The following is a 24,689-nucleotide window of genomic DNA, read 5'->3' as shown; positions in this document are numbered from 1 at the left end:
CATACAGTTTATCTTAAAAATGGAAATCTATAAGTAAACCTACTTCTTTGCGTCTTTTATCTATTTATTAAAAGTTTTAAAAAGGAAACATTGTCAAAACTAGAGCTAAACCCTGTCACCATCAACCTCTCAAACCGTGTGTGGTTGATGGTTCCATCAGCGAAGATCTTTAAAATAAACTGGTGGTTGGGAAAAAAAGTCCACCACAATAACTAGTATGAATAAATAGGAAATTACCATTGACTGTATATAAAAACTGGATAGGGCAAGCCCCCCTACTTCCGTGTTCCATATAGGAAGTACCACTGTGTTCCAAAAAGGCCAAAGTCCCATTGACTTACATTGAGAAACAGACAGTTATTTCTCAGTCATTTTATATGTCAGAATAATCATTCTCATTTTCTTTTTTTCACTGTTTTGATTGTAGCTTATAAATGATAAGTTGCGTATCATACAGAATGGTACAGCTCCTCCATAAAATCACCAACCAAAGTTTCATCTACGCCGCACTTTTCCAGCTTGCAGCCTGAATTGGACGCAGCCGTCTGAGGACCGCGAGAGAAACATTAAAGGACCTGATCGTATTTTCAAACAGAAAAAAGATCCAGCTGTTCACTTGTTAGAATGGTTATTTATTTTAAATACTGCTGAACACGCTTCTTACGTGTATCTGATCAGACTGTAACGTGGCAGCGCATGTGAAGTTTTAAGCTGCTGCGGCGGCGCGAGGGGGGGACACGCACCGCTCTGCAGCGGCGTCACCCAAATGCTCCTTTTATCTCGACAAAAAGGAATAAATGTAAGTAAATCCAAAAGGACCGCTGACAGAATCAAATGTTGGAATGGTTCTCCCTCAAAGGCTTCAACAATGACTTGTACAATTCTCCAGCGTTATTAAAGTAGAAGCTGTTTACATCCCGCGGTCTTGTGGTCGAGGCGTGGAAATAGGCGGGGACTCGCATTAAACTCACTCCAGATTGGTGACAGTACTGCCTATAGATTCCATGACTCTTCTATGACTCACAGAGACTCAGACCAATCGCTGACGATGGGTTGCAGACGTTTGCAATATGGCGATAGCCGTTTCAGGAAGTGACAGTGACGGTGGCCTACTTTCACGAGGAGCGGAGGTAACGCATTTCCAATGAGGGACTTCATGGCTCAAGAAGTCCAGTATTTTTTACAGTCAATGGGAATGACTCCTGCTTGAAGTTCTTGTTGCTGCAAACTGAACTTTTTTCTCTTTAATTGGTCCGTGTTTCTTCTTTTCTTTAATGACTGTAGAAGTTTGTGTTTGTGTCCAACAGCAAAACAGATTTTACAGTTGATGTCTTTGGATTGCACTTTTATCTTAATATATGGTCCCTTTTGCACTTTACATCTGTGAGACAACTCTATTGTGCCACGCAGAATCAAGAGTATGAAAGACGAGAATAAGTCGACATCTTAGAATAGATGAACAAAAGAAATGATGACTTGATCTTTTTTTTGAGGGGCTCTTTTTGTTTGCACGATAAAAGCCTGGATTGCTCTCAGTGGTACACTCACGCTAGTTAATACTTCCTCTGTCTATCTGAGCTCTCTCAGACCACAGTGGTTGCTTTTATTCACAGAACCGAAAAAGACCATACACTGAGTCAACTTTGTTTTTAGTTACAAGTTCACCGTTCACATAAATGTTTATTTTAAAACTTTTCATTTAGAACTTGGTTTAGTTTGTTATATGAACATTTTTAACCTCAGAAGATATAAACTGAGCAAAGGTGAAGCTTTTATTAACACAATTTTGAAATAAATTCATAAAAATTAGACTAAAGAAATAAGTATTTATTTAAAAAAAAAAGTATATTTATAAATTCAATAGATGTTGATTTTCTACTTTATTTCTAAAGACTGAATATTATTGAATGTTTGGCTGGTTTCCTTCAGTCAATTTTATAACATTTGCCCTTTTTTATTTTAATTTTTCACAAAATATTAGCATTGTGAGCTTTTTTTTACAATTTCTTTTCTTTTTTTGTCAAATTTTTCAGTTAAAACTCATTTCAACATTCGCATCACAAGACATAAACTGATTAAAGTTGAAACTTTTACTTACACAATTTTGTAAGAAATTCATAAAAATCCCACTTGAAGGTGTTTTTTTTGGCCCTAAAAGAAGTATTTCTTTTCATGAATTTGATGGATATTGATTTACAATTTCTATTGATTGGCCTTTATTTTATGTTTTCATAAGTTATTAGCATTGTCAGCTGTTTTTCTGAATAAACATTCAATATTTTTTGCAATTTCAGCAAATTATTTAAACAGCATAAGCTTTCAGCAGGCAGGTTTTATAGATGTTTGGTAGAAATAAAAAAGCTATTATCTTTAGGAACAATATGACTATTAAATAAATTAATTTTGAACTACCTGACAATTGCATGTTTAAAAAGTTGAAGTTTAATTTATTTACGCTCTTAAGTAGAATCAGCCTGTTTGAAAGAGGGTCAACACCATTGACATAAATAGAAATGGAGAAAGCACCTGTGACGTCCCCCTAAAAAAAATAAAATAAATAAATAAAAAAAAAATGCCTTACCTCTTCCGACTCCAGCGAAATGAAGCCAATTCAGGCGCCGTATCTCCACATCATTGGAGCCAGTCGACACCGATTGGTCCAAGTCGGTCTGAGTCATGTTTCTAGGGCACCTGCTGATGCCAATCATGAGTTGGAAAGCCACACCCCTTACACTAAAAGTGGGCTCAGGAGAATCTGCCAAATGTTTGAGGTGGGGTCACCGCATGCTTTTACTGAGGCATCTGGTCGGTCCGTTTATAACTTGTGATAAATTAAAAATATAATGAAAAAAATATTTAGATTAGCAAGACGATAAGAAAAAAAAGTATCAGAGCAAGAATAGTTATTCTGACTAACAGAATGACAGAGCAATAACTGTTTATCTCTCAATAGAAGTCTATGGGATTAGCATGTGGTGTTCACACTGGACTGTCGCTACCTGATACTAGAGCACGTCCGCCTCCTACAGTTTAAAGAGGCTTAATGTGAAAAGTCCAAGCAGTGCAAATCTTATCCCTGGCTTTTTCTTTCACAGCTCTATACCAATATACGAAAGACTTGTTGTCATACAATGTTAGCCGGCCACAAACTGCAATTTTTAATTTATTCTTGGTGATCAATTTTAAAATGATTAGGATGTCCATAAATTGAAAAAAGACTCTATTCATGCACCACTACCAAATCTGAGTCCCTGATTGGTCAAAGTTTATTTTGTTTAACTTTTAAGTTCATTGATAGGACATATTTTGTTTGTGCAGCCCAAAAACAGACCTAAACTTGTGTAGCTATGTGTGAACACAACAGTTTTGAAGACAGAAGCCTGAAATGCACATACAGACATTTACTAATAGCAGTGTGAAAGTATCTTTACAGGTGTCTTACAAAAGTTGCTGCAACAGCTTCTCTGAATCTGGTTTCTAGATTCAAGTACATGGATCACAGTTGTCTGGTCTTCAGGCCTTCGAAAACGTTGAAACCAATTGGAATGCGCCAAAGGAAAGAAATTTGTGTATTTCTCCCACAGCTCCTGAGCAAACTTTCTTCCAGTGCAGCTGTACATTTGAAACAATGACATTATTATTCATGTAAATGAAATATTCCTGCCTAAAGATCTGAGAAGGGTTATAAAACCATTTGAAATGAGTTTTCTCTGCAAAGCAACAGAAAACCCAACATAGTTTTCAATTTTTTAAATGTTTGGCAACCCTTCTGCTCTCCTTAGCTTATTAACATTAAAAGCGGGGTCATCTGGACCCCACAAGACAATGCGCTCAACTTTTTTTTTATCACTGATTTTTGAGTTTCACTAATGTCCATGGCAGACATAAAATCCTGTCCACCTTTGTCCACATTTGTCATTGAAGGAATCACATATCAATAAATGGTTGGAGTCATCTGGACCCCAAAGATAGCGGAAGAATATGAAAGTGAACTTCATCATACCTTGAAAACAGGCTTTTCATGTCTTCATTTTAGTACAAACTGTGCCATCTACTGGTAAATGTTGACACAACGTGGTTGGAAAGAAGTAATCTCAAAGTCTGCAGTTGTTCAAATGAAACTCTTTATTCAGAATGAGGAATCCACCTTTACACGGCATCCACTTGAGCCTTTTCTTATCAAAATAAATCATATCAAGGACAGGTAACTGTTTAACACACACTTCCACATACTGTTCCGCAGCAGAGCTTTTCAGAGACGCGTTCAATTCCCGTTGGAGTCACTTTGTGATAATTATTCTTATCGGAAACACTCCTAAAGGAAGATCTGAAGACTTCTGCTGGAAAACATCGTGCACAGTCACCTCCGCACAAACATGCCCTTTCACAAAACTCTAGAACTTTGTACAACGGACAGCAAATCTGACGACGCACGAGAATGATACATTCACCTTTAACCCAGGAACCACAGCTGTTAACCCTCACAGAGGAACAGTGAAGACACTGAGGAGGAAGAAGCACACACAACAGGGACACTTCAGTAACAAACATGCAGGATTTTGCTTCCAGAGAGTTTGTTCAGCACGTCATGAACAGAACGATGCAGGAAAAGCATCCAACACAGAGAGCTTACAGTCTTGCAAAAATATTCTTGAAAAGGAAAGAAAAAGTTTCACACATAAGCAATGAGCAGATCAGGAAACACCAACATAAACAATACGGAAGTTTTTGAGTGCAGAAGTTTAGAAGCTGTAATGAAACTTCCAATGTTTAGCATCAAATAGCTTAGCAGCGAGGATTCTAGTCACAAAAAGTTTTTCACCCAAAGCAAGACGAGTGTTAATGGATGGAGTCAGCTTCATTTAGTCAGATGTGGTCAATCCATTGGAGGTGAATCTGCCCTGGAACAGCTTGAACGTCCCTCAGAACCTTCTATGAATCAGCTGTCTGATGAGGGAACATGTCCCACAAGAACCACTCTCTGAACAAATGAAAATCTTGTGGATTTTGCAGAAATGGTTTTGCATAAGTTTAAAATACCTAACAGACGACTGCATCAACAGTAGGTTCAGTTCGTTTAAGTGCCTTTTTAATTTTATTCAAAGTCCCAACAAAAAGGGATGCTTGAAACTACTGGCACAATGATTGCATAAGGAGACAATGGCCAATGAAGGTATTTATTGTTTTAATTGTTTTGACATCAGAAAAACTATAATTCTTCACAAGCTGTACCATTCTGTTGTGACCTGCTCAATAAAACGTGTCAAATAATTGAACATCCTCTGCACACAACGCATCTCCATCCGGAGACATTCAGATCACAATAGGTTATTTCGGTCTATAACAAAAGTCCAACTATTTTTCAGTAACAACCTTGTATTTGGTGCAGCTGACATGTAAATTAATAGTTTAACCCTTTAACACCAAAAATGCTGCCAGCAACAGCAAAATAATACAAGCTCTATGAACTACTGTAACTCATTAGCTTTCTGTACACAACTAATTTGATTAGAACTGAACTGTGCATATGGGCCCCTGAAAAACTTTATCTGATTAGAGCAAACGTTTACATCCGTCACACGTTCGATCACAGTAAATCATTTTGGCATGCGCAGAAGTATCTAAACTACCTGAAACAGCCGTAGAAGAAGAAGAAGTAGCAAGTTTCATTGTAAACAAACAAAGCTGCGACAAAGAGCCAGATGACCTTCTAAATGTTTCTTTTACTATTATTATTTTTAAGTGACTGTGTGTTCATAATTTACTAAATTCGTATGGCCAGTGATTTATTCTTGGCCGCACGGACTCGGAAGAAGAGTTAGAGTTAGACATTGAGCTTTAAATGCACGTAAAATCCACGTGGGATGGCCACAATGTGCATCTTGGCTGCACGTAAATATGTGTGATTTACATCAGCCGCTATTTAATCTGGACACAATTGGAAATGCGAATTCACATGATTGTTTGCACAGTTTCTCAGGACTGTGTGGAGCGATATTTTGCATTCAAAAGCCACCTCCACCAGCTCATACACTGTCCCAAAGCTGCTCGGACAGTTCTCCTGGGTGACACGGTTCTCCTGAGTAATTGGACTGTGGTCCGGAGTCTCCTCTGGAGCGCACACCGGGACAAAGCACCACCCCCTGCTCGCAGACAGGAAGCTACTAGTCCAGCTGCTCTGTCCCAGTTCGCTTGCGTGGGGCAGCCGACCAGTCCTGTCCACGTTCCAAAGCCTCCTCTAGAGCACCACACTGTCTAATGACCCACAATCGGAATCAACAATCGGCATATCTCACCTATCTCGATGGGAAAGAAATTTTGATCAGCATGAATCTGATCGGGCAGAGTATTCCAAAAGGCATGTTTACATGACGAAATGTATTCTGATCAGGCATTTATTCAGATTACTTGTATTCAAGTAAACACAGCCTTTGTTTGTTTAGGCAATTCAAATGTAAAGTCTACTGTAAGGTGTTGCATATCAGCACAAAGTGCCTTTCTCTGTGTCAGAATCAGCTGGTTAACGTTAAGTGTGTAAACAGTTGAAAAGTTACAGCGATTCAAAGAACGCCAACAATGAAGTTAAAGCTTTGGTGTAAAAAGGTTAAACTAAAATGAATTTGTTTTGGAGTTCCACAGGGTTCTATGAGGTTTTTTTTTAATATATTTTATTTGCTTCCTTTGAGGAACATCTGTGATTGTTTCTTGTTTTGCTCTTGACATGCAAGGGCTATAAACCAAAAAAAGCCAACCGAATCTAATCATTAATTTGGTTTCCATGGGCAACGTCTACAATTTTGTGACATTAAAACTTAAAACTTGCTTTTCTGAAAGAAGTCTTTCTACAACAGGATGGAGAGTTCTTGAAAACCCCAGTAAAAGTAAATTTAAAGCAACTACAAACTTAAGAATCCATCTTTTTTAATCAACAAAAGCACATCTGGAATTGACTAAATTAACTTTAAATTTATATTGTTTTAGGTTAAAACACAGAGTTAAATCCAGTCTGAGATGAAGACAGTTGTATACGACCAAATTCTTATTCCAAGTCATTATGAGCCAAACAATTAAACATGAGTACAGCTAAAAGAGAGGGGTCTAAATAAGAATGGATCTGGACTACACTGAAGTTCACTTATCAATTTAGCAAAGACTCCAAGCTTTACTTTGAAGTGTGGTAAAATGGGAAATGACTTATTTTAAAAACTTCTTAGCTCCTATTAGAAACACCAAATACATTTTAAGGCTGAAGTATACCCTAGGAATAAGTTTGATCACAAGTGAAGTGAGCCGATCCAATAGCAAAACTTGCTTCAGTAGGGCAGAAAAGTAAGGGATCATCTTCACTATCCCTGTTTTAGACTCGGTCAACGCAGCTGTTTATGAGTCCAAACACACATTTTATTCACCTCCAATGCATTTAGTTTGAACATCCCAGTCCATAAAACCAAATCTGTTAGCACCACAAACACATTTTTGGGTGAACTAACCCTCACGGGGTTATTTTTTCAAATGACATGAACCTAATATTTGTTTTCTTATTTCGTTTCTAGATGAGAAAAAAGCAAATAAATGTCTGAATTTACACTATAATGAAGTGATAAAGGATCCATAAAAGAGCAGACAGAGCAGCAAAGCTTCCAGCAAAGGTTTGGAAGAAGTGACGGATTTGACAGAGGAAGAGGCACAACATTTGAAAAAAGGCCTTTGAGTTTTATAGGAAGCAGCAGCAAGGCAGGAGAAGATCAACGAGAATGAGCGAACAAAGAAAACAGCACAGAGTTAAAAGAAAATACAGAGAAAAGCACATTTTGATTAACAAAAAGTTTCTTTTACACAGCTCTTTATCATGAGCTTGATACCACAAGACAAGTAAAGACACGAGAGAGAACACATTCAGACGAAAGGATCCCAATGCAAAATTCTTTTACCGTAAAAAGCAGAAAATGTAAACTTTTTTCTTTTTTAGTTCAGAAATATAGCTGCTGAAGCTGTCAGTTTTGGCTAAACTACTGCTTTGCAGTTGTTGTTTTGTTATGGCCTTGTTGTTATTGCAAATTGCAGCAAAAGGCTTAAATATCTCCCATAAAACATCAATCAAAAATCTAGAGGTGAATGCCAAAGAAAGCAACCACTCAAACATAGACATGAAATCTGGTAAAGCATTTGATTCCTGTTCCTCAGAGACTAGAGCTTGTTAGCCGAGTTAATGATAAAGACTGGGAGCAGATGGAAAATGGCAACCTCTCTATGGACCTGAACCTCTGAAGCTCACAGATTACAAACCAAAATTGTGTTATTTTTAATGAAGCTGCGGTTTTACAGAAATGGATGAATATTAGGATGCAAGTACTGGTGACTTTGTAGATGTGAGAGGGCTTTTTCTTTACAAACTTGGTCCGCGTTGTCGGCAGTCAGACTCGTTTTGAGTGATTGGTAGACCGTGTCATTAATTTTTTGGAGAATGGGAGGACAACTAGGGTTCTAGTTTGAGGTCCTTAAGATCCTAATTTCTTTCAATTCCATCTTAAGGTTGATGATAATGCTTCCAGTACACAACAGTTTGAGATGATAGCTTTCACATGGGTGAAATAAATTCTGCACAAATAAATATAGTCTATTATTTTGTTTCTGACTTGCTTATTATTCTGTGAGCTTCAGAGGAACCAACTAAAATCCACACAAGAGGCTCCATTTGATGCTTCTATGTTGTTAAAGTACAACAAGACCTCAGAAAAATATCTGGGTGTCCCAATTGAGGGTTTGAACTCTGCATTAAGCCAAACTACATTTATACTTGTGTGTTTTCCCCTTTGTTATTCTGTAATTAGACCATCAACTGCTACCTAAAGCAGAAGGCTAATGCTGATGTTGCAAAAGTAGCATGCTAAGTCTAACAACTGGAATTGAAATTTTTTTTTTTTTTTATTACTTTACTTGCCGCTGTGAGTATTTGTTGCAGTTTTTGAGTGGCTCATGACCTTTTGTCTTATAGATATCATTTTTTGTGTTGCAAAAAAGACAATAAACATTTTAGGTAGCTCCAAAAGTTTCTGAAAACTTTTTTAGTGGCTTTTTTTCTTGCAACCCTAATTTATTTTTTTTTGCAAATCTCTTCCCGTGTTCCCATTTGAAGAAAAGCTTTTTCTAAAGTGAAATATCTCGCTGAGTGTCTCTGAACTCAACGAGAGCAACGGTGAGGTCACAAGGGAAAAGAGGTGAAGAAGGAGGAGGGATTTAAGTATTTATGGTCAACAGTCCAGAACAACAGTGGACAAGACCTGAAGATGTGTGTGCAAGCACTTAGTTAAAGATGGAGAAGGGGTTTCAGATGTGATGTGTGACAAAAGAGTGTTGGCAAGAATGAAAGGAAAGATGTAGAAGACTGTGGTTAGAGCAATAATGTAGTTGGCTTAGAAGAAACAGCTGGAGGTAGCAGAGATGAAGAGGTTCTCTTTGGGAGTGATCAGGAATGAATCCATCAGAGGAACAGATCATAGGTAGATGTTTTAGAAGTTAAAGCTGGAAAGCAAATTGAGGAGGTATGGACACGTTGAGTAGAGGAACATGTTGGTAAAATGATGTTGAGGTTGGAGATACCAAAGAGGAGGTTTATGAATGTAGTCAAGGAGGACAAGGGGGTGTTTGGTGGATGATTTTCTATGGTTCTTCCAAAAGGGAGCAGCTGAAAAACAATAAATTAAAATGTATGTATTTATGGTCCTTTCAGGCTGCAAGCGATTGATTTAGAACATAACCACAAAAGGACCAAAGACTGTACTCTTGCTAGTCGTATAACATCGTAACCGGTTTGATCCCCAAAGTTGGGTTAGTTTGGTTAATTTGATCACTCCTGTTTGGTTAAGTTCACTCAAGCAGTGGATGGCTTGGAGATGGAGCAGGATTCTCTAGACTAGGGGTGTCCAAATCCAAGCCTCAAGGGCTGGCCTCTTGCTGCTTTTCCAGAAACCCTGTCTTATCTGCTCTTGATTACCTAAATTAGGTGAGTTTATCCAATAAGGAGCTTCAATTGAAGGTTGGTTATAAGTAGGACCAAGGCCCTCGAGGCCTGGATTTGAGCCACCCTGCTCTAGACACTGCTGTTCTCACTAATGCTTTGTTTCTACTGAGCAGTCCAGTATGGTAGGAGCAATACAGGACGGTCCAGTTAATTCTGGTGAGTTTTTCTATTCATTTAAGCCTCGGCTCCACTGAGCGGTTTGTTTTCACAACCATGCGTGGTGCAAACCGCTAGCATGTTATTTTAGTACGACAACTAGAAAAGCAACAACAATGGAGGTCATTTAGCAGGTTGGTTTTTTCTTTCTTTACTTTTTGTTCATCGTGCAGAACAGGAATTTAATGTTGGTTGAAAAAAGATTGTGGGTGGATAGGAAGAATGGTGCTTTCTAATGTCGTCATCACTTCCTGCCAATCGATGAGTGGCAACAGCAACTCCGCCCCAACCGTCCTGTTCTATTTTTCTATGGACCTACAACATATGAGGGCCCTCAAGAGGTACAGGTTGGATCTGCTTAACCCCTGTGCTATCCTAGCCATGTTTACATTAACATTACATTTTCATCTTCATTGGTGTCTGTGGCAGACATAAAATCCTGTCCAATTTTGTCAAATGAGGGATCACACATCAATATAAGCGTTGGGACATCTGGACCTCATAAGAGAGCACAAGGGTTAATGGGTCAATTTAGCAATGGAAATGCTTAAAATACTGGATTGAACCAGACTGTACCGTACCAGACTGCTCAGTGGAAACGGGGCTAAGGTATGCCGGAGCCTGGTTCTCCAAATCTATGATACTATTTATTTGACATATCCTTTTACTTGTCAGGTATGAGATGGGCCATGAAAGTGAATTAAACCTGTTCTTTATTAGCAAATGGTAAACCTACAAAAAGTGTGCGCTGCCATCTACTGTCCTGGAGTGTTTAAAAGTAGTGGCATCCACACTCGGGTCGGGATCATTAACCCCAATGTGAAAGCAGACCAAGAGGTCAAGCAAACAGTCATGCTCTAGCACAGTTCAAAGAAAAGGGACACACCGGGTAGCAGATGAACACAAACTGATTGTATCTTCAGTTGGAGTTATGCTACATTTGCTCGCTCTGATTGGCCGACCTATAAAGCAAACTACTCAAACAAATAAATAAGCAGGCAGCGGGAAACAGGCTGAACCTTGAAAAACATCAACACACCACTGTAATGAATGTTTGCATAACCAGTGGTTGCTTGTTGTTTTAAAATATTACTTTTTCTTTTTTCATTTAAGCTTAGCTAACCATCTGCGGCTGGTAGCTTAACGTAAGGAAAATGTTTTCCAGCTACCATCTACTCCTAGCTAGATTTGAAAGGGGGTAAAAAGTTGGAAGTCTAAGCCTTTTGCAGCTTTGGCACACACAGTTGTGGGTTGAAAGTGTCAAACAGCCCACTGAAAGGTTTTTTTTTTTAATGTAAGGAAGCTTTGAACCTTTAAATCAGGTTTTACAACAAAACACCAGTAAGTAGAGTGTTTGTATCCTTAGACGAACCTCCTCCGAGCTTTACCAGGCATTTACTCCCAACAGAAAAACGTTCACCTCTTATGCTTTTGCAGTGATATGAGGTGTCTTTATGGTGAATAAATTGTTAATTTTTGGAATCGTTTTATAGTTGGATTTCAGAGACGAGTCATTTTTCGGTGCATTGAGTAAAAACCTGGTAAATAAGGTGCTTCCGGGCCCAGGTCTACATGAGGACGTTGGCTCGTGTGTCGGGCAGCCGGAGCCCCACCAGCCCCCCGCCAACCAGCACAGAGGACGCCAGCAGGATGGGAATAGCCTTAGTGATGCCAACCAGTGAGCCGAAGATCAGGTTGCCCAGCACCGCTGCCAGCTTACACATGGCGTTACAGAAGCCAAAGCCCGTTCCCCTGGGGAGGAAAACACAGCCAGGAGAGGGAGTCAGAAATGTGCAGAACAGCTGATTTAATGTCTTAAGAAGCTTAAAGGCTGTATTGTTTTGTTTGCTGATGCTGGGGGGGCTAACACTGTTCAGATGGAATGAATGCAAACATTTTTATCATCTTTAAAAAGACTAAAAATGTGAAATAGAGGTCAGAATTCATGATCCAACAGACTAGGACACTCATGGATCTATAAAATGCTCCACTGCTGAGCAACAAGAACACAAAAAATATCTGGATGATCCACAAAACATTTAGAGAAATGTTTTGATGACATATGAGAAATTTTTGGGAAAAATTGTGTTATATTATTTCAGGAACTGAAACAGAAAAGAATAAAAAAGTAATGATGAGGGGCTACTTTTCAGCATCTGGACCAGAACGCCCATCATAAAGTATCATAAAGTATAAGGAATACTTAAAAAAAAAATGCCATAACGTAGGCAAATACTTTGGAACAGATCAATGTGATCATGATCAGGTCTTCACAGTCCTCACCTTCTGTCTGTGGGGTAAAGTTCAGCCGTGACGACGTCCAGAGAGTTCCATGCAGAAATGCTGAGTCCGTTGTAGAGGCAGAGCATGAAGATCATCATGGACTCGCTGGTGCCGAACCAGAGGAAGAAGCAGCTGATGCCCGACAGAACCATGGAGCCTCCTGCAGGACAAACGGTTGTAAGGCAGCCATCACAAGACGTCCAGACAGACAGAGCTGGGTCTGAGTCAGCACAGTACCCAGCATGCTGAGACGTCCGATCTTGTCCATGAGCAGAGCGGACACGATGTTTCCCGGCAGCACGGCCAGCGTTCCCAGGAAGTTGACAAAGTAGACCCAGTAGGCGCTGTAGTCGTCGTCAAACGTCATCTGACAGCCCGTCTTGTTGTGGTGGAAGGAGCTGTTGATTATTCTGGAGTTTGTTAGCTTGGTGTCATCGATATCTGGAAATTTGAAGGGCAAAAACACGGATGCAGTGAAACCACGTCTGAACCAAGTTTTCTTAAGTTTGCTTTAAATGCAAGTTTGAAAGTCCCACTTCAACCATATTTTTTTAAATTGTAAATGAATCCCCAGTGCCAGAACTTTGAAAAAGCACACACAAAAATAAAGAAAAGATGCTGATGACTACATTTGTTTTACTAGAAAAGTATTGTTGATATAATTATTAGACACCAAGATACATTTTTGCTTTTCTTTTTGTCTAGGGTAAACTTAGCTGGTTGTGGATTTTAGTTTTTAGTGAAAATCTGTCCATAGGGAAGATCTTTTGCCAAAAAAGTCAAATTTGGCCAATCAACTATCTAATCATTTCACAAAAACTGGAGTAAATTCCTAAATTATTTCCAGCATTCGTAAATGGCACATTTTTTCCTGCTTCTCTTTAAACATGGATTGTCTTTTGCCTAAAGTAAACCCTAAAAACAAGGCCCTCAAAACAAATTCACTCTGATTTATTACTATAGCTTTGACCATGCTTTATAAAAGTAATAAAATACGACAAAGAATGTAATTTAGGTTTTAAATTGATGATTTAGAAATAAGTAAAGGTCAAAGGACAACTGAATTCTGATATTAACTGTTTAAAAACTTTCGCAGAAACCCAAAAAAGGTTTGAGTTCCTGTTTGTTCTGTTGAGCTCAGCTTTAGAACAGCAAACACAGAGTCGCAACGGGCCGGCGCCGCGCAGGGAAGCATCTGCTGCCGAGCTGCGGGGCTCTGGCACCGAAACCAAGATGAACCTTTACTCAGCAGAACTGCAGGGAAGCTGAGCGACAAAGTATGAGATCAATCCAGGTCAGTGAGAAAAAGATGATTTCATCCAAAACCAGAGGGGGTTCATCAGGCCGTGTTGCATGATGGGAATCATACGGTGGCCCTGAAAATCATTTCACATCAACAAGTCACTCGACTCAAAAGCATGTTAAGATTACAATGACAGTTAAAAAGGCAAAGCAAATAATAAAAAAGCAGTGTTACTAAAAAATGAAATCAGTCATTTCCAGAAATCAAAATGAAATGTTAAAAAACGAACCACAGTAAGGTACGGTACTATGGGACTGGACATCACTGATTGGATGATTATATCCAGTATCGCTTTGTGTCAAATAACTTTCATTTGAAAATGACGTCTGGATTTGAAGATACTATTTTCTCCATATCTCTGCGCTTGGAGGGATAAATTTAGGGATAGGAAGAAGCCGTATAGGAAGGAAAGCAATTTGGATTCGGCCAATACGAAACCAGACAAGGAAGGTTTCTCTATCATTACAACTTAAAGTTATATGGTATCAAGCGATACTGGATTTAATCATCCAATCAGTGATGTCCCATAATACCTGCTTTGTCAACGCATTCTCACCAAGTCGTCACATTTTGACGTTTGGTTAAGGACCCCTCCGCGTCACTTTCTGACGTTTTGGGTGTCCCCCAAGTCATTGTTTTTTGACGTAGTGGATGTTCCCATTAAATCATGGGTCCCCAACCTCTGGGCCATAAACCAGAACCAGTCCAGTACCGTGATGCATGGCGCACTGGAACCCAAACCTGACACCGGACCAGTTTCGGTACTGGACTCGAACTGGTACCAGATGAGGTGCCACCTTTGGGTTAAGGCACTGGTACTGAACGTGTCCCAAGGACCAGTGCGCATCCAGTACCGCATTCCAATGGGTTTGGAGCCTTGATTTTACAAACGGCCAGCCAAAAAATTATGAGTTTGGGACACCCAATGAAATGAAAAAGTGACGCGGACGTGGCCTTAACCAAACGCCAATATGTGAAGACTTGGGGATGTGTTTGCTTTGTCTGGATTCTTATCGTTTTTGGTTTAGAACATTTCATTTTACATGCTATTTCTTTTACTATTGGATTTTGATCATTTTGATCTTTAAAATGTTTTTCCGCCGATTTGATTTGTTGATGTGATTTGTACTTCAGGGCCACCGTAAAATGACCCAAAAGGGTGAAGTGTCTACAAGAGCAAACTACAGTCCAGCTTCCAGACATGTTTCCTGCATCATCACTCTACCTCCGTTTAAAAGTTTCACTTGATCAGTGGAGCAGGCATCATTGGGTTCTAGTTGGTTCTAAAAACAAACCATGAATCATTCATCAGGACTAGAATTGCTCATGTTCCTTCCAAATGTGGCTCCACTTACAGGAAAACAAACAGGTCAAAGATAAATAATTTATCCATCCAGTTTTTGCTTAGATTATTAGAAATGCAGAAAATGCACTGCTGCAGTTTCAGATTAGCTCGGATGTCCAAAGGCTTTTCCCCTCAACAGGAAGTGTGTTTGAGTAACCTCAGCAGGAGCAGCTACTCCACCGTTCTGTCTCTGCACATTTCTTTTCATCCTCCGCTTTCAGGACTCATCGCTGGAGGGAAAAAGACTTTGTTTCCCACCAGCAAACCTGGTGAGCCTTTGCTGTTTTTGTGTTCAGCGCTTTCACCCCCCAACTGTTTTTCCAGCCTCCACTCCCACAAGGTCTGAATCAGCTCCACTTCTATTAGATCATTTCCTGACTCTCCAGCTTTTCCTTCCAGTTTGGCAAAAATAAAAGCCTTCATGACATTCGAGTTGTTCTTGATGATGCAAATCCTTTCAATTTTTTTCATTACAAGCTGCTTATTTTAACAAGAAATTAAAATCACTGTCATTTGAGCTCTACCATCCAAACAGAACCATCTCTGCAGCCCAATCTTATTAAATAGTCCACAGAGGTTCAGAAATGTAATCTGAGTGAACACCAAAGAGGTTAAGCAGCAATTTAGCAGCTGAATGCAAAACAACAAATGCATTCTTCATCCTTTAAGCTTGAAGCTGTGACATTAAACCCTGAATGAGCTGTCAGGCAAACAAAAGACTCATGAAAAGGCGCCCACTGTAGAGGAGGAGAGAAGCTGGCCTCAGTGTTGGAGGAACATGCCGAATGTGTGTTTTAGAGGCGCACTCACCTGTGTTGTAGAAAAAAGAGTCCACAAAGGAGCAGTTTTTGAAGAATGATCCCACAGAGGAGACGTCCTCGAAGTAGCAGTTAAAGAAAGATGAGTCGATGAAAGTGACGGCCTTGAACTTCATGCCGATGAACCTGGAAGGAGATGATTGTTTTTCTTTTTTTAACATTTGTTGAAGGAGCCAAAAAGACATGTTGCTTTTGTTTTGTCTTGTGGCCATATGTCCAATGTTTGATAACAAATAGGTGTGTTTCTGTAAAAAAAAGAATTTCTAATGATTGTGAAAGAGAAAATGACCAATCTCAATTTATGTTGAATTTAAGAGGATTTTTTAATCTGGAAACAGAAGAGAGAGGTCACCGTTTATGATTATTCTTGTAATGAGGGGCAACTGTGTGCTCTCAAAGTCTTGTTTTCCAGATTTTTTGCCTTAACCAGCATCAGGTCAGACGTAGCCAGCAGTAAGTCAAACCTGCTTATGTTCAGGCATGTTCGGCTCTGGCAGGGCTGTCCTTTATCACTGGTTCTGTTCTTAGTCTTTATGGACAGAATTTCTAGGCACAGCCAGGGGCCAGAGGGCATCTGGTTTGGAAACCACAGGATTTCCTCCTTGTAGATTATGTTGTTCTGTTGGCTCCATTAAGCCAGGACCTTCTGATTGAGTGTAAAGCAGCTGTACAAAGTAATAGTAAGTGAAGGCAGTGTGAGGATGTCCTCTAGATAAGTGGAGTTCTTCTGCCTAGCTTAACTGTCTTGGTGTCTTGTTGACGAGTGAGGGAAAATCAGGCGGTGAAATCGACTGGCGGATTGGAGCGGCGTCAGTTGTCCTGGCTTATTGTAGTAAAGAGAGAGCTGAGCCAGAAATTTACCGGTCGGTCTTCATTCCAGTACTCGCCTATGCTCATGAGCTCTGTGTCATGACCAAAAGTATGAGATCCCAGATTTTAACAACCAAAAGGAGCTTCCTCTATAGGGTGAGTGGGCGCTCCCTTAGAGATAAGATGAGAAGCTCGGTCACCCAAAGAGAACTCGGGGTAGAGCTGCTTCTCCTCCACGTCCAGAGGAGCCAGTTGAGGAGGCTTGGGCTTCTGGTTTGGATGCCTCCCTTGAGAGGCATGTCCTGCTGTTTGGAGGCCCTGGGAAAGACCCAGAACAAGCTAAGGAGACTATGTCTCTTGGTTGGTCTGAGAATGCCTTAGGGTCCCCCCAAAAGAATTGTGGGAAGTGGCCTGGGAGAGGGAAGTCTGGGCATCTTTGCTTAGACTGCTGCCCCGCAACCCGGGTCAGGATGATCGGTAAAAGATGGAGGGACCTCTTTATCCACCGTGGTAAGTGGTTGAAGCCCTGTCTTGAGTGAAGACTTGCATTAACAACAGTTTTCAGAGGTGGTTCTGAGGTAAAATCTCCTCTTGAGGAAATCACATCATGCTATGGTCACACTGGCCTCAGCAATTCATGTTCAAGTGACCAATTTCAACCAAAAGTCTATAAAATCGCATGGTTCTGACTTTTGTCCAAAACTCTTGTTTTCATGTGTTACTACACAATTTTTTAAGTCTGTTTTCGGCTAAACATATAAGACGCATGGCCATTGAACGCACGTTAAACCAGTTATCAATCAGTGATTTGGATTTGGAAGTCACGTTTGAATGTATTAATTCACAGAAGGGTCAACCGTTTAAAAATTTATAACAAAGGAGAAATTAATAATAGTGGTTTTCGCTTAATCGAAGTCTTTAAGTTATCGGAAAAGAGCTTTGAATGAAATAGCCTGGAGCAAGATTCACAAGATTTGCACTAAACTTCTTCCAATTTTAAGTACATACACTAGTATTGTGTAGCCACAGACCAGTGTGAACGCCATATGTTAAAAGCCCAATCCAGAACCCGCATTCAGCACATTCTTGAACTCAGATCACCTCCCCGTTGCGTATGTAGCATCAAACTTTATTGCAGCTTGATGGCCGAAAATTTGTCAGCAGTGTTGGTTTTGGTGGAACCAAAAAATACAAACCAAGTGATCCTGAGCTTTTCCAACCTTTGTGCCTAATGTGTCAGCTGAGACATTTGCCTAAATCTGCCTCATGTTACTCCTAAAAATATCTGCACTGGCTGTGATTTTATCCACAAAACCTGCAAAGACTCAAAAAATAACAGGAGATGGACTATTAATGGATTTGCTCTTTGATTCTTAAGGTGAGAGAAAGATCTGTGTGACAGAGGAAAACAGAGGGAATGAAAGAGAGATAAGTCTTTTAATTTCCTGGTGGTGAGGCAGATAATGGAGCCTGGATTAATAGTTGCTACTGTGGTCGTCTGGGGGAATGACAAACGGTGCCACTATCCCTACAAGAATAAGCTGCTTCACCCTCTCTAGGATTCTTAACCTCAAGTAAATGCAATAACCTGTTTTTAAAATATAAATTCACTTTTGAAGTGAAAGGTTTGGTGAAAAAAAACGAGAGATCTATGTTTCAATCAAAGCAACACTACATCGTCACACTACCAACTCCGTATTTGACCGTAACTCTGATGGTTGTTTTCTGAAATTATTTGTAAGTCTTGAGTGAGGATTCTGTCCTTCTAGAAAGTTCCTCTTCTGACTACTTTGATTATTTGTCCAGAAGTTTTGTTGATCATCCAGATGTTTCTTTGTGTTCTCATTGCTCAGCAGTGTCTCTCTCTACCAACTCTTCATGGATCCATCTTTGTCCTAAAAGTCTCTTTCTGACCGTTGGTTCATGAACTCAACCTGAACTGAGTCACTTGAGGCCTGTACTTCTTTCCACAATCTTCTGCTTCAGCTTCCTTGTTGTGTTCTTTGACTCACTTTTATCGATCAGTTCCAGGAAGGTTTTCCAGTTTTCCAAGTTGTCTCCAGTTATAATAAATTGGAAATGAACAAAGGAATGTAATCAGAATTTGGTTCGCTGAAAGTAAACCAAAGTTTGTTTCTCCCAATAATTTGGAACAAATTTTGAGTCTGACACACAAATGGACCCTGGTCCGGGACCAGGAACCGCTCTCAGACCCATCTTTCAAGGTTCAGTTGTACTGAGCTCTGGTTTGATCTGAGTTTCCTCAAGGATTGCAAAGTGTAGGACTTCCAATATTCTTTCTCTCGTTGCTTTGCCCTGGCCTCATAATTCCTGGCCAATAACTAAAGAGATCTTTAGTAATGTGGTTTTATTTACAAGTTTTGGGCCGAAATGAAAATGTTCGGGAGACGGCAGACCAAATTCAAGGTTCAAGACTGAATCTGGCACCAAATTAAGCGGACTCAGTCCGGACCAACTGACTGTTCTAGTCTGAATACAACAGATTCACCAGATCCATCTGTTGATGAATTTCTATAGGTTGCAGAAGATGACAAATCTAACATTAAAAAAAACGTCCATCTTTCTTCTCTTTTTACACATTTTTGTCGGTATTTCTTTTTAAACTTTCAATTTGTTTCTGTTCTTGTGAAATTGATGAGTGTTTGCCTGTTTACTGTCAGACGCTCCTTCGCCTACCTGTCATTTATGAAGGCGCCGTTTCTGTGGATCTGGTTCTCCAGAGTGAAGTTGAAGGTGAAGTCTTCAATGCGTTCATTGTTGTGAATCTTCACTCTGGAGGCGTACTCATCTGCTTGAAGGTGCTTGATGACATCGGGGAACCACACTGACAGACCGTAGAACCTGCAGACAGACAACTGTTTAGTAGCAGTTTAATCAGGTTTTCTTATTTTGTTGACCGTCTCCTGTTCGACTCTAGAAATGTTTTACATTGTCTTGCATTTTTCAGCAGATTATTGGTCTACTTGTGTCACCTTCGTTTTTTTTCTGTTTTTTTACTTATTGCTTCTTGTTTTTAAGCAGCTTTCACACCAAACACGATTTGCGTAGCAGGGTTTGGCCTTTTTTAACGCCCCAATCAGAGGTCCTGAGGTGTGTTTCTTGAGTCTCAGGTGTAGCCTGGCAATTTGACCACAGCGTGAATCGGTGTTGTGTCAACCAATCAGAAACTCAGTTTGGACCTGTGGTGAGTTGATGCACGATCAGCAGATGGAGTCCAAAACCAACAGGGAGGAGAATCTGATCATTCTCCTCCTGAACATGAAGATTTTTTTGTATCGAGGCAACAATAAAAGAACAGATTCTCTAATTTTATTCTTATTTTTTCCCTCCTTGAACTAATGCAACATTTACTCTCTCCGGGCGGCTGCCTGTCCCAATCAGGTTTGCCCACAGACACCCTGTATCCATCAGTCCATAGTCCAGTTGTGACTAAAGCTTAAGGTAGATGACTAGCTAGATTAGTGAATCATGTAATTCTTTCAGATTTTGAAATGCAGGAATAGTTGTTTTCCTTTAGATGGCGTTGAATCAAACTACTAAAACTGAAAAACAAATATGACAGTAGATTTTTCTCTTTTGTCCATTAGAACAAAATAATATTGATCCAACATGAGCCTTACCACTGAAATCTTTAGATAAAATGTAATTAATCTGAAAAACTGATGACTCGGCTGATTTAATTTGCAGTAAAATCAAAAACAGATTCTGAGGAAGAACTTGTGTGTTTTATTTCTTACCCAAAAGACAGAGTAAACCAGACCACAGCAAGTTTTATGGTGTTGTCTTTTACTGGGTAGTTGAAGCATCTCATAAAAGTCATCCAAATCTGTTAGAGAAAGAACAAAGGATGCTTAGAGGAGTCAAATGTTGCAGAGAAACAAACCAGTTCTAGCTGGATCTTACTCCTCTGAGCTCCGCTTTGATCTTGCAGAGGACCTTGAGCACCGGGTTGGCCGACTCGTTCTGCATCTCCACCAGCTCGTCCAGCTGTCTGGGGACTTTTATCCTGTTCACCTGCAGGGGGAGACACCGATCTGTGACCCACCGCCGGCACTGCAGCGCCGGTGATGCTGAGGTTCTGGGACTCACAGTGAAGACTCTCTCAGGTTCCCCTCTGGCTCGCATGTTGGTGTCGTGGATGTGTTTGAGCACCATCCAGGCCTCGTCGTGTTTGCCCGTCTAATCAAAGAAAAAGGTGGCGTCAGACGTGCAGTAGAGCAAAACGAAGCAAAGACTGAAGGCTTCCAGTCCTTTCTGCTTAACTTTAGCATGAAATGATTCCCCCACCCCCCAAATTGTAACATTATAACATAAAAAGTGTAGAATTTAGAAGATAAATCATTAAAATATGTAACGGGTCAATTAAAGTATATATTATAAAATTGATTATTTTTGAAATAACTCCTTTTTTCTGAAAACTTTCTGTAATATTTACCGAAAATATTTTTTTTGCTGCAAAAAAACTCTTAGTTAAAAGCTAAAACTAATAAGTAATTGTGAAAATCTAAAGTAACTACTAATATATCCTTTTTATTAATTTAAAAATTTTAACTGCTAAAGAAAATGTGCATTTTATGTGGAATTCTCACAATAGAAAAAAAATCACATTTTAAATTATAAAACAACTTTTTTTGTCCAAATAAAAATAGAACAGTTTTTTGGACTGATCTGTTTACCGTTTTGTGAGAACTTCTCAAAGACAAAAAAACAAATCACAGGTTTCTAAATAAAACAGCAAATCTCCGGTTTTACCTCCAGGAAAAAGCGAGGGCTCTCAGGCATAAAAGTCAGAGCTACGACCGCTGAGACACACGGCAGCGCACACACCACCACAAACACTCGCCAGCTGTGGAACTGGTAGGCCGATCCCATGCTGAAACTCCAGCCTGAACACAGGAACAAACACAGCGACAGTCTTCAGCCACCCGACGGTCATGAATCACACTCTGCATGTTAGGACTTTCTTCTCAGCGTCCGCACTAAAACTCCGACACTTAAGGGTTTTACTCAAACTGAATTTCGTCTTTGCGGACGTTTGCAGTGAGTGGCTGTCTTTGTTCATACACATATTGTGTCTTAATTGGTGTAAAAAATGTGTTTGAATCTAACTTTTTGTTAAGCCTTTAAACAGATACAAATGAACACAAAGTTCAAGACTCCAGAGTTTCTCTTGAAACAGTTATTGTTTGAAGGAAACAAAAGCCAGTAATAGATATTTGTAAAGGGCTATAAGTGTATATTTGTGTATATAAATGTTAGAAAATAAAATATAGGAGAGGAAAAACTTGTTTGAATCAGTCTTGACTCAAAGACACAAGAACTTAAAGATGTCATGAACTCTAATATTCAATGGTTTTCAACAGGAATTTAGTTTTTTTAGAGGAAGTTTCTCCAATAATTCCAGATTATGATAATTTATTATTAAAGACAGTCATTTTTAGATGCTCTGACTTCTAGATATTATCACCGGCAAATACTTTCTTACAGTTTATGCTACGGTCACAATAAAACTGCCACCGTGCAACTGGGAGCCATCGGCAGAATCTTAAAGATTTCGTGCCGCACACCTGCGCATTAGGCACAAAAAAATACTTATATAATATGATGTGATTAGACTACCCAGAATGCCCAGAGGGGCCAAGAGACAGGCGATTGGTCAAAGTGGTTAATGGGAAGTCTTTCTAATGCATTGTGTTTTACTTGCCTCGCCACTCACTACTTGGTGCGCTAATTAGGGTGTTTCCCATTTTGTTGGGGTGTCTAAATCTCTGATTCCAAATTCCACTGCCCTGGAAATTTCCCAGAAGTCTTTGGAAAAACTAAGGTACATCATTGCTGATGGGATTGGTGAATTAGAACCACATTATATTGTGTTTGAAGAGTTTGACACTTGAAAAACATATTTGTACATTATTTTTTCTAAATCATTTAAGTTATCATCAATAAACACTAAATAATCTTCGTAAAATGTTCATATTTATCCCGTTTTTTACTTCAGAAAGTCATGCCAGTTTATAAAGTACTCTTTAAAGTACTTCTGAAAATAAGATTTCGCAGAGAGAGCAACACAACTTTATTGACTTTTTCACAAAATACTAAACAATACTCTAAATTTTCACTTTGTTACGTTAAAAGCACAGTACGTATTACTCTGCTGGGCTCCTGACCATATTACCCATAATGCTCCAACAATCCATCAACTTCATAGTTTACCAAAGTCCTACTAAAACATTTGGACACATTTTTGTGGGTCATGTACCACAGAAAAGCGGTTCTAAGTCAGTGTGCACAAGGTTAATGAGAAAATTAAAAGATTTCATCCTTATGGTCCAAAAGTATCACATAAAGAGTTTTATAAAGCAGTTAAATATTACCCATAATACAGTTTTGAATTTTACATTTAAATCGGTAAAAAAAACTCATGTTTCTCTGCAGAAGGACCTGCACAGTTACCCACAGGCAGCACTTAGCTGTCTGAATGCTAATGATATGATCTGTATCAAAGAATCAGCATTATTGAAAAGTGTGTTTGTGTGTGTGTTTGTGTGTGCGTGTTTGTGGCCTGCAGGGCTTTTCATTCCTGTATGAGTACAAAGCTCATTAAGGGGATTATAGCTATAATGGACTGCAGGTTATGGCTGACTGATTCAGGCTCTGCAAGATTTATGTCCCGGTTCTATGAGAAGAGAGCTCTGCAAACATGCACACTTTTACACACTTCTTACAAATATGAAAGGTGCTGCTGCCATAAACATATTCCGTCACAGTATTAAACATAGTGAAAGCCACATAATTTTTTTTTTTACACAAACTGGTTGTTCTAGTGTAAACTCATCCGTCAATCCTTATAAACTTTTTTAAGGTCGAAATTCCGACATGTTTGAACATTTTTGTCGGTACTGGAAAGAGCCTATTTCCTTCAAAAAGACAAACTTTTTGAACCAAAATGAGACCATTTTTTTATTCTGTGTAAGTTAACTTTCTTTTCATTTATGCACCAACAATCTAAAGGAGCATCCAGACTGGAAAAGTCAGTCGGTCTGGACCAAGATCTGAACCTTGAACCTCTGCTCCAAAGCTTGTGAACTAAAGATCTCTTTGCTCATTGGCCAGGATTTACGAGGACGGGGCAAAGCAACAAGAGAAAGAATAATAGAAGTACTAATAGTTCACTTATTTAAACTTTATGTTTTGCTGAGGAATTATGAACATCTGTATCAACGTTAAAGTTATGATTTTGCCGTTTTTAGCCAAAATCTAAAAACCAGAGTCATTTCTATGACATAGTTTCAGCAGAGCGGCAGAAATTTACCTCTGTTGCCCCTCTTCTCCTCCTTTTACACACTCTCCCACTAGCTTACAGCCCATCAAACCTCCAACCTGACATTTCTTGTGAAACACAGAAGGCAAGCAACATTATGTAGTTGACAAATACGATATTTTTTAAACTGAATTTTTCACCTTCTACTAATTCTTGATTTGAATAAAGAAATTATTTTTGCTTAATATTATTAATATATTTCCTCCAACATCAGAAAAAGCCACAAGAACACAATTTTCATTGGAGTATGTCTTTAAAAATAAAAGGTTGCTATGGAAATCACTTTAATGAAAACCATCATCTTAAGACAAAGAATGTCTCTTTCTTAATGTGTATTTTTTTACCTTATTCATTAAGAATAATTTCTTCTTTTCCCAAAAATCTCTAAAGTAACTTTAGTGTTCATGAAAATGTATTTAATTTGGAAGAACTTGGAGGGGGGGATTCACTGAGTACCAGCACAGCAGTAGAGTCAGCAGAAACATGGCAGCAGCATCATTGGTGCCATAAGGAAAATGTGACTTTGCAGCCTTTTTGCTGCTTGCAGCTCAAAGTGGAATTAAACCCTCTGTTACTATAATGACAAAAAAATGATGTTCCTTTCATCCCGT

The 24,689-nt window shown here is 39.3% G+C and overlaps 1 protein-coding gene and 1 long non-coding RNA gene across 5 annotated transcripts in view; one reads left to right on the top strand and one right to left on the bottom strand.

Annotated features, from left to right (window-relative positions):
- LOC118599419 overlaps nt 1-24,689 on the top strand; it is a 65,389-nt gene that overhangs the window by 20,217 nt on the left and 20,483 nt on the right. The window lies entirely within an intron of this gene.
- The window catches only part of LOC112162867 (synaptic vesicle glycoprotein 2C), a 55,384-nt gene continuing 34,797 nt past the window's right edge, over nt 4,103-24,689 (bottom strand). For 2 of the 3 annotated variants that reach the window (XM_036214423.1, XM_036214424.1), the window contains 8 exons: nt 21,510-21,643; nt 20,661-20,936; nt 20,495-20,583; nt 19,434-19,598; nt 15,919-16,052; nt 12,698-12,901; nt 12,461-12,620; nt 4,103-11,929 (listed from right to left, as the gene is read on the bottom strand). In XM_036214423.1, coding sequence (XP_036070316.1) covers nt 11,746-11,929; nt 12,461-12,620; nt 12,698-12,901; nt 15,919-16,052; nt 19,434-19,598; nt 20,495-20,583; nt 20,661-20,936; nt 21,510-21,643 — 1,346 coding nt within the window. In that variant the 3' untranslated portion in view covers nt 4,103-11,745. The remainder of the gene's footprint in view (nt 11,930-12,460; nt 12,621-12,697; nt 12,902-15,918; nt 16,053-19,433; nt 19,599-20,494; nt 20,584-20,660; nt 20,937-21,509; nt 21,644-24,689) is intronic. The other variant, XM_024298806.2, reaches the window with a different exon arrangement.

This window comes from Oryzias melastigma, linkage group LG12 (genome assembly GCF_002922805.2).
Source record: "Oryzias melastigma strain HK-1 linkage group LG12, ASM292280v2, whole genome shotgun sequence".
In the NCBI taxonomy this organism is placed as follows: Eukaryota; Metazoa; Chordata; class Actinopteri; order Beloniformes; family Adrianichthyidae; genus Oryzias; species Oryzias melastigma.
The sequence above is the reverse complement of the archived record's forward strand: the minus strand, read 5'-3'. Positions and strand labels throughout refer to the sequence as shown.